The 10248-nt window shown below is 51.0% G+C and overlaps 1 protein-coding gene across 2 annotated transcripts in view; it reads right to left on the minus strand.

The window, feature by feature from the left end:
* Positions 1-9939, minus strand: part of VAPB (VAMP associated protein B and C) — a 42721-nt gene extending 32782 nt beyond the window's left edge. The window contains exon 1 of one of the 2 annotated variants that reach the window (XM_036229230.1): positions 9549-9939. In XM_036229230.1, coding sequence (XP_036085123.1) covers positions 9549-9606 — 58 coding nt within the window. In that variant the 5' untranslated portion in view covers positions 9607-9939. Of the gene's footprint in view, positions 1-6160; positions 8507-9548 lie in introns of those variants that run through there. The other variant, XM_036229231.1, reaches the window with a different exon arrangement.
* Between the last annotated feature and the right edge of the window lie 309 nt (positions 9940-10248).

Consider the following 10248-nt stretch of genomic DNA (forward strand, 5'->3'; position numbering starts at 1 on the left):
TCTTGCGTACAGGCAGGGGTGGGGGGAGCTGAACCCTGAAGGTCTGGCATGTGGAAAGATGCGGGTACACGCACTCACCCCACGCTCCAGCCCTGGCGTGACCACAGCGCACAGGCCAGAGTGGAAAGGGTATGGCAGAGTGCAGGGAGCCGGGAAATGGGGGAAATCGTGTCTGTGGATGCTTTTTAAAAGCTAAAGTTTAAGTAAAAATAAGTTATAAAAAGTTATAAAAACTGGGTACCTTCACCCTACATCAAGCCTTGCGATGAGCTCTGCATGAGGACCTGGAAAGAAGAATATTAAGAATGATTCTGGGGAAGTTGGTACAAGGAAGGAAAATACTTTCCCTTTCCTGATCACGGCTCTAAAAAGTACTCACTGCCTCCGCCGGCACTCAGCATGAAGCGGAGATAAAAACGATGTGCTCGGGACGCGTCTGAGGATGTGTGTGTGTTACTCTAAACGGCCTGTAAAGACTGTCGTTGTCTAAAACAGAAAACCCAAGCTGAGAGTTTTTAAAAGGAAAAGTATGGCCTGAGTTGCGAAGACTCTGATGCTGGCCTACAAATTATGACCACTAACCTGTAAGATGTAGGAAGCCTGCGAATGTTTTAAAATAAAGAAACGACATGGTCAGATTTCAGTTTTAGAACAATAACTCGGAAAACTGTATGGAGGAGATGCGAAGGGTGAGGGGAGTCAGGAAAAAGTCAGAGACAGAACGCTGGGACGTGGGGCGACAGTCCTGAGGGAGCGACCCGACCCAGGACACGGCAGTGGGGTTACAAGCAGCAAGAGGGCCCGGGAGACGCTGCTGCTTAAAATGGACTCCGTGTGAGAGGTGTAGGAACGGGGGCGTGAAAGACGAGCTCAGGGTCAGTGGAGCGGCGGGCACGACCTGCGCAGACGTCCCCGGCCCAAGGGGAAGCAAAGCATGAGGGGAGAGGACGCTGGAGAGATCGAGGCGAGAGCCAGGCAAGAGGCACAGGGATCTTCCGGGTCTTGTTGAAGAGTTTGATTTTTATCCTTTTGACAGTGGGGAGACATTTAATGATTTTAACCAAGCAAGAGATACGCTCAGGTTTGCACATTTGCAAGTGCCATTGGGACAGAAACACAAGAGAGAACTCAGGCAGGAAGACCAGTTACGGGCGGCAACGGGCACGAAGCCGCGACGGCCTCTCCCGCAGGCCGGCCCGTGCCACGGGCAGCAAACGCCACCGGAGCGCTCCGTGTGCCAAGGAAGAAGAGCGACCATCTTGCTTGGAAGGGGAACGGCGACAAAGGCGCTCCTTCAAAACATAATTACAAAGTAAAAGTAAAATTAAACATGAACCGCGTTTTCTCTGGACGCCTGCAAGCGACTGGCCTGCCACGCCTCTCCCTCTGCCGTTCTCTGGCGCGCTCACAGGCCAACGACCCCGGCAGGCTCGGCCCTGAGTCGCAGGAGAAGCTCCGCGGGGTGACTCACCGCCTCCCTCGCCCAATTAGTAAAGCAGGGTCTGACTTTACAAAGGTCAAAAAGCACGGATTTAGATTTGCAGAGCAGTCCATCAGGATACACTCATATGCCAACAAATCGATTCCACCAACAGAATGAGAATTCAAATAAGCCTGCACAAGGACGAACCTTTGGTTTTCCAGCAAATCTTCTAATTCTTGTGCGTGCTTCCATTTCAAATGGTCATAACAAACAGTGAAAAGATGCCCAAGTCCGGGGCTGTATCCCTTTCTCTGGGGTTACTATGAGAAGAAAACAACGGTAAGAAGAGAATATATCCTATTAATCAGTACTGGGAAAAAATAAACACAACCTACGAGAGCCTGTGTTCTAGCAGGAAAGAAGGTGATGAGCAAACGAGGCACAGTGAAACCTACGTAAAATGTGAATGATACGCAATTTACGCTATTTGAAGTGATGCAGAAAAATTAAGTGAGGCCCTCTCCAAGAATACTCAGCGAAGGTTAACAGTGAGCTTTTAAAACAGGAACGAGAGGGTCCCTTAATTAAATACTCGGGAGCCCACCAGTGCCACGCACTGGTAGGTACTATGGGAAAGGCGAGCCCCAGTTTCTGCCCTTAAGGGGCTTCCCATCTTTCTTCTTCAGCTAAAATAAACTTGAATCTCACCATCCCAAAGCTAGAACTAGAAGGAACACCGAGAGGCCCTGGAGTTCAAGCCTCCTCATCCTACAGAAGCAGAGATCAAAGCGAGGGGGTCAGCCGAGTGCCTCTAAGTGACAGCAAGGGTAGAAACTAAGCCTCCTTTCATAATGCAAAGCACATACGCTTCAGAAGCAGCAAGAGCTAGGTGCAAATTACATTTTTCCAAGTCCCAGGCCTAGGTTCTCTCATTGCGAAGACGGAGGTGACGATTATGCTCAGTTGTCAGGGAGCTCCACTCCTTTCCTTCCCTTTTCCCCACTGTACTACCAATGCTGAATGATGTAAGCAAAAGGCTAAAATAGTATCCAATTAACCCACATCACTCGCGCGGCCACACATCAAGGAGATAAAGGACGTCGCGCAGGGCGCGGGGCGGGAGGAGCGAAGGGACAGCGTTCTGAGCACCTCTTTCTCAACACGGACAAATGACACAATCAGGAATGACCAAGTCAGGACACAAGTTCTTAGGGGAAAACAGAATGGGCAGAAAACACTTTCTAACCAGTGAGCGACGCTCACGCTCCAGAACAACTCTGCTTCGTGGAAGCAGCGCCCAGAAGCCACCCCCAGGGTCCAGCGACTACGCGCCTTTCCTTTCCTTTCCCACCTCACTTCCTTTCCGTCTGTCTCCGCTACCATGGTCCTATTTCCAGGTCTCCTTTCATCTTCCTAACACCATAATAAGGAAGAAAACCGAGGGCCTCCCTAGCCAGCCACACCCCCACTCATCCGCGGGAAGAAACACGGCCAGCGTGACGACAAAGAACAGGGGCTTTGCAGCCAGGCAAGCCTTGGTTCGAATCCTAGCTCTGCCTCTAATTCGGATTCGTAATTCGAGTTACGAACTTGAGAATCACAGCTGAGAATCACAGCCGTATCTACTTCCTAGGCTTATTGTAAGAATCAAAGGAGCGCTTACAGAAAAATACCTAGCACACAATATAAGCTCGCCAAGCCACAAGTCTCAGATGTCACCTTCCCATGAGATGCGAACCATGAAACAGAATTAACGCAGCTCTTTCTGAGCTCCCAGTGAGGACAGCCCGTGTGTGCCATCTCCACAGCCCCGTCTGTCCCCACACCACACGCTGAGTTTCACCCTACCTTCAAAAGACTCGGTAAGAGAATTGAAATTATTCAAAAGTTAATGTTTTCTAAATACACAGAATCATGAAACACCATCAAAATCTGAGGTATAAGTAAATACTTACAAGGTAAATCAAAAAATGATTTGGAGTCATCAATATGAACTTTTAAAATGTATGGTAAGAAATCTCTCCTAAAAAATACCACAAAGAACAATTCTTAACTAATTAACATTAAGAAATTATCCTCACAGCTACTAACACTTCCTTAATAGTTATAAACAAACTGTCTCCCTCCTCCAAGGATGAAGCCCCTTGAAGAGCTCACTCTAACGAGCTGACAGCGATGCACTGGAAACAAATGGGCGCAGGTATGAGACAGACCTGTGCCACCATTTCCCATGGTGGCTTCGCCCGAGGGCAGCTACCTAACCACAGAGTGACTCACCTCATGGCTTGGGTGAGAGACGAAACAAAATCAAGATCAGAAAGCATCTACCACAGTCCCCAGACTTTGTGGATCACCTTCTGGAAATTAAGCATTTATCCTCTGAAATGTGTGTTCCTTCCTTCCCTTTTCTTTCCCCTCACATTGCAAAATGAATGTCAGCCACCTTTCCACCCAACCACACCACAAGCGATCTAAGTCTAAGTCAGCAGTCCAGGAGTCCATTCCACTGCCTTCAAGCACAATCCCAGAGACGCAAGGGTCTCGATCTCTCTCTCTCCAACAATATTTGCAGATGGTCCCTTCTTTACGATGGTGTGCAAGTGATACACATTCATCAGAAACTGTGCTTTGAATGTTGACCTTTTCCCGGGCTGGTGATGCACAGCGTCATAGTCTCCGGCGATGCTGGAGAGGAGCAGCAAGACGATGGGACCGACCGCAGGCCGCCGAAGGCAGGCTGGGCCGAGCTCTGCTAGTCAGGAGGGCAGGGGTAGTAAGTGCATCTTTTCAACTACTATCTTTGTCCTACCATGAGTTTAATCGAGCTGTCACCCCGTCGCAAGCCGAGGAGCATCTGCATTTCCCTAGGCCCCCTCCCAGGCGAGCGCAGGCCGTAGGACACTACGGAAATGCCGCTGCGCACTGCTCACCGTTATGGGCTTCGGTGGGGACGTACGCCCACCTGCAACCCTTTAGGCACCCACATGGGCACACACAGCAGCAAAACAGATGCCTGAAGCAAGGCATTACTCGACACAGATTAAGAGACATAGCGTTGCCAGCCAAAAATTGACAGTAACCCTTCTGAAACGATGAAGGAAAATTCTAAGAAGGATTTCTATGGCTTTAGAGTTTTGTAAATTAATGCTAAAACAGTATTAAAAGAAAGCACTTCGGATTTTTCTCATGGGACTATGCCATTTTCTTGATTTTTTTCCCATGCAAGAGCGGACCTTAAAGCACATTAAGGCATTGTTTCCAGACATCAATGGTTTCTGTTAAAACAACACATTTAACATTTTAAAAACCAGATATTCTAGAGATACTATTTTGCCACACTGATGTTTTTAAAAATAATCTTAAAATGTGTCAAGTTCAGTAACTTTGTTTCCATAACAAAGCTCTTAAAATAACTCTCGTTTTTGTAAAGCCAACAGCCAAGGTCTGTCAAGTAAAATCTTCAGAGAACAAGCATACCCACTGAGCAAGGGCCAAGCCATCCTGGATACGCCTGCTGGCAACGGCCTGATGACGGGAAGCAAGGAAGCGCGCCCGGGGACCCTACGGAACTCCGCTCTGACACAAGCCCCGGTGCGACAGGACCGTGCAGGACGGTTTTATTTTACTAAAGACCCTCGACGGCAGCCTGGTCTTGATGGTGCAACTCGGCTTCTGTTCGTGCTTCTTGTCATCTTGCTGAAAGCTGTGCTCATCTGTTCCAAATCATGGTCATCCTTCAGATGGCAAATTTTTCAAATACAAATGGGGGATGTGCGAGGCAGTCTTGGAGATAATTCCTTATGTAAAAATGCAAGTGTCAGGTTCTAAAAATAGAGCTGAAGGGTAGTGTCTGAGTGAGAAGCACTGTGTTTGCTCCTTTGACTCCTCCCCTAATTTGCGACTGCCTAGTGGTGACATTGTGGGGCTACAGTCCTCAGTGTTCGTCTTCAGCACTGGAAGGAAAGATGCTATGTAACTTCGATAAATAAAAGTGTTAATAACCTTTAAGAGTTGGATATAAAGCTACCAGGTAATGATGAAGATAACTGTGATGCATGTTATAACCACACACATCAAGGAAACGTCACCATTCCCCAAATATAAGCACACAGCTAACAAATAGTCTTTTTCCCCCTAAGGAGTTAACAGTGAAGAAGAGAAGTAAATAAGTGGATAAAAGAAAGTTAACGTCTAGTTCACATTTTCTCCCAGGAACAGAAACTCAGAAGTAAATAGCACAATCCATGAAGATTTAAGGTTGACTAAAGCTTAGTTAAGTTTAATGCCACTTGCCTCTGACGAGTGAGCTGGTTAATAATTAAATAAATGAAGAGAATCTATTCCGGATGGATTTAAACCAGGACCATAAAGCATCGCAAGCACGAGGCCGACATTGCGTTGTGCCGGGAAACACGGTCTGCGCCATGCGATCGTGGAATGTTAGGGGACTTAGTGCTGTACTAAAGCTAAAGAATTAATGCTGTACTCAGCATCTGAAAAGTAATTACTGCTTTAAACTGGAGTATCTATAGGGTCTTATATTTTTAGCTTCCTAAACGATCTTAGATTACAGATTTGCTGAAGGGGGTGAACTAGTGATTCGAAGCATGTGTTCCTTATAAAAAAAGAAAAAAACAAACCCAGGATCCCCAACCTGTCTGCCATCTGTAGTGCCCATGTTCCTATTTTCTTCTCAAAATGGTAATCGATCACACTGATCTATTGGTGCCATCCTACCTGATATCCCCATTGACCACGTGAGACATCTTGAAGGCCACTGGTTTAGTCTCAGAATAAAGCAAAGCAAAGGTAAATGGGTCCGCGGTGGGTTTGAACCTTAACGAATCGGCTCATAAGGATGGTAACCGTGACGGTATCGTGGGGGTGGGGGGACGAGGGGGATGTGAAGAAGGGTTAAGAGTCTCGGACAGTGACCAAAAAAGTAGAAGACATTCCATTTACCGGGGGTGGAGTCTGATGGAAGGGGAGGGAGAGGGGAGAAAAGAAGAGATTACAAAACGCCCTGAAAGTGACTCATGCGGAAAGCTCTCTTTGGGCAACCAGTGGGACCTCAGAGCGAGGAGATGGAAAGATAAGGATTAGCTCTTGGAAGAAGTGAGAGCAACAGAAAAAAACCAACAATGCAAAGCACACATTTCACAGGTTTACAAAACCCTTAACTCTTTCAGGACAGTCTCCCAAATCCAAGAGCTTCTACGTCACCACGGCCAATGCGGAAACGCAATGCTTCCCGCAGGCGGCCACAGTCTCTCTCCTTCTGATATTTAACGCAATGCAGCGTGGCACTTTCTACGAGACTGCACAAGATCATTATGCCTGGGTTCCCTTTTTTCTATAACATCCTTAACTCCAACATAATCACACAAAATGCCCAAGATGAAGAAGAACCCAACATATGCAATTCCACATCGTCTTAGGCTGCCCTTAAAAGATGGTTAATTTTTTTACCATGGATCATAGGCACTTTAATTACCTTCTTATGCAAAGTTAGCTTGCAAGCTTGATTCATCTACGTGAACCACCAGAAGCCAGAACCCTGAGTAACTCTGGAACAGATCAGTTAAACGTGCTCATTCTCATTGTGAAATGAATGATCTCTATACAGCAGGCCAGGCTACTGAGCGTCTATTCTAACTTCATTGTCTTAGTGCTCAGTTTAAAACAAACACACAAACAAATCTAATGAAGTGGTTTACACATGACTGCAGATGCCTCCTATGAAGTCATGAGCCAACAGTCTTCAACAATTTGACACCGCGACTTTCCTTGGACCGGTTGCCCAGCAAAAACACCCCGTGACTTTGGCCATTGTTACTTTGTGCAACCCAGGGCCAGAAAGATCACTCTTCTCTGACATACCTTTAAAGTAAAAAAGTTGAAATGATGAAAGCAGTTGTCTATATACAACTATAAACCTCCGTATAATACTGTACATTTACAAAATAGCTGAAAAACTGTAATATTACTCTTTCTAAATGATAAAACTCCCTACAGGAGGCAATGTAGTAGGTAGGAGTACCATTCCCATCACTAGGGAGTCATCCCAGGCTTCGGGAGGTGAGTCATCCCAAGGTCAATACTGGGGGTGGGAGGCTGAGGCTGCAGGGGATCAATCAAAGGACTCGCTGAGGAGAGCAACACAGTATGACCTGGGACACTGGCCGCACCTGTGCAGAGGCGGCCTTGGGAGATCTGACCCGTCTATCAGCCAGCCTCATCTACTGTGCCTGACCCAGCAAGTGCTCTTTATCCCTGTCATACAGCACTACTCGTGGCATCCCAAAGGAGCCGCCGTCTCAGTCTACCTGCAACTTCCTCTGCCTGACACGCTCCCCACCCGTTTCTTTTAGACTGCTTCCATCCAACCTTTAAACTCAGCTCGAATGGCAGCCCTTTCAGGAGCGGACGTCCTCCTCGCTCTCGGAGCACTCTGGATTACCCAACGCCGGTGAACTACCCTGACTGGTTCTGTCCTCCACGGAGGGGGCTGAGGGAGAATGGGGGCCTACATGCGGTGGCACTCAACATCTTCTCCTGCGCCTGACACGTGGAGCAGGTGCTCAGTGTCTGTGAACTAAACGAGGACCAGCCAGTTCCCAAGAGTGACCACACCAGGCTTCCGGGGCAGAAGCCTCCAGACGGCTCGCGTGGAAGCCACTGCCCTCCACATTCACTTTAGCTCCCTGGGTTCCTCTCCCGGGCTGGCTCCTCGAGGAGATGATGGCAACATCACGTAAGCTAAAGCACTGCCATGGAATCAGAATCCAGGTTAGGTTTTTGCGCTGTGGCTTTATTTTCATTGTAACTGGAAAACTTTTAGTTCTTTGCACATTTGGAGTCATTTCAAATTGTTAACCTGGAAGGCAAAGTGACAGCCACAGTCCTGGAATATTTCCTGGCGAAGAGACAGCATAACTATTTAAGAGTCTGAGTGCTGAAGTCTGGGTTCAAAAGTGCCATTTGGCAACTGGGGGTCTTTGGGCAAGATACTCCACACTACTTCTAGCCAGGACACATACCTCTGGCCAGCACGCCTTCCACAAATACCTACCGAGCACCTCCTGTGGGCCAAGTGCTCATTACCCTAAAGAACCCGCTCATCACGTCCACCTGCTTGATTTCCTTCACAGCACTTACCACTACCTGAAATACTCTTGTTTGCTGGCTTGTCGCCCCTCATGAGAGAGTAATCTCCATGAGAGCAGGGGACGGCTGTGTCTTGTCCGTTCATTGTCTCCATGCCAAGCCCATGCCTGCTACACAGTTACCCACTCCATAAGTGGGAAAAGGCATGGGTAAGTCAGGCAAGGTCGCTGCGGTCCCATGGTGCTTATATTCTGGTGACAGCAGGGAGGGAAAGTAATATTAAATCGATAAAGGTTCATATCGGGAAGGGCCCTGGCCTGCGGAAAACACACGTGACTTTCTCTGGCTTCAGCTCCGGGCGGCTCTGGGAAGAAACGGGGTCTCGCCCCGCTGGAGGCTCCCCCGCTGCACAGACGTGAGCGACGTGAGCGACGGGCGCGGGGACCGACGGAGAGCCGGCCTGTGTCCCATCCCAATTCCTGCGGAGGTTCCTATCACTCATCTGTTCAACAGACACCGGGCCCCTGCCGCGTGCTGGGCATCCAGCAGGGAAGGGCAGGGTCCGGGTCCCGTCCTCATGGAGTGCCCCTTCCCGCGCAGAAACACGAGGGGGCGAGACGGTCCCTCTAGGTGGTGGGGCGTGCCGCCCGGCCGCCAAACAGCGGTGGGACAGGGAGGGAGTGACACCTGACCTAAGACCCAGGAGGTCAGCCTTGCGAGAGCTGCCGAGGCAGCCCGCGGGCAAGGTGCCGTCCATGCCCACGCTCGAGGGCGGAACGCCGCACACCGGCGGGCGACGGGGCCGCGCGGCGGGGCGAGGCGCGCGCGGGCCGGCGGGGGGGCGCGGGGCGGGCCGGCGCGCACCCTGGCAGCTCCGGGGGCGCCGCGCGGGCGCGCCGTCGGGCGGGGGCGGGGGCCGCGGGCTGCGCGGGGGCCGACGTCACCGCCGCGCCGGCCGGGCCCGCCGGCGCGCGGGCCGGGACGCGGGGCGGCCGAAGATGGCGGGCCGCCCGCTTACCTCGGAATTTGAGCTCGTGCTGCGGCTCGAGGCTCAGGACCTGCTCCACCTTCGCCATGTTCCTCAGCGGCGGGGCACCTCTGGCGGGGAGACCCCTGCGAGGTCACCGGAGGCGGGAGGCGTGAATGCTGCGCCCCCTTTAAATTTGGAAAGGGGGGGCCGGCCGGGGCGCGGGCGGGGGTCGCGGCGGGGCGCGCGCGCAAGGGGGGGGTGGCCTACGCGGTGCAAGCGCAGGGGCGGAGGGCGAGGGCGAGGCCGCGGTGCCCGGCGAGCGCACGGCACGCACGCACGCACGCAGCGACGTACGCACGCACGCACGCAGCAGGCTGGCTGGCCGGGCCCAGCGCGCGAGCCGGCGGCGGGAAGCTGCGCGTCCGGGCCCGCTCCCGGCGCAGTGCGCAGGCGCGGCGCTGGCCTCGGAGCCGGGCTGGCCGGCGGCAGGGGGCGGGGCGTCGCGCAGGTCCAGGGGCGGGGCGGGTCCCGGACGCCGCGGAGTAAGTGCGGTCCCCGCAAAGGTGCTTTACTGAGGGCCGGTGGGGACCGGCAGTAGTGCTAAGGACTTTATTCAATTGTAATAATTAATAAGAATAAATTTCCACGTTTCCCTTGCTTATGTAGTGCCAGGCACTGTTAGAGACTTTGAATAATAATGAAAGTCCTATTATTCTCATTATAAACATGTTTACGGATGAATGATGTG

Source organism: Rousettus aegyptiacus, unplaced genomic scaffold (assembly GCF_014176215.1).
Source record: "Rousettus aegyptiacus isolate mRouAeg1 unplaced genomic scaffold, mRouAeg1.p scaffold_m13_p_12, whole genome shotgun sequence".
Taxonomy (NCBI): Eukaryota; Metazoa; Chordata; class Mammalia; order Chiroptera; family Pteropodidae; genus Rousettus; species Rousettus aegyptiacus.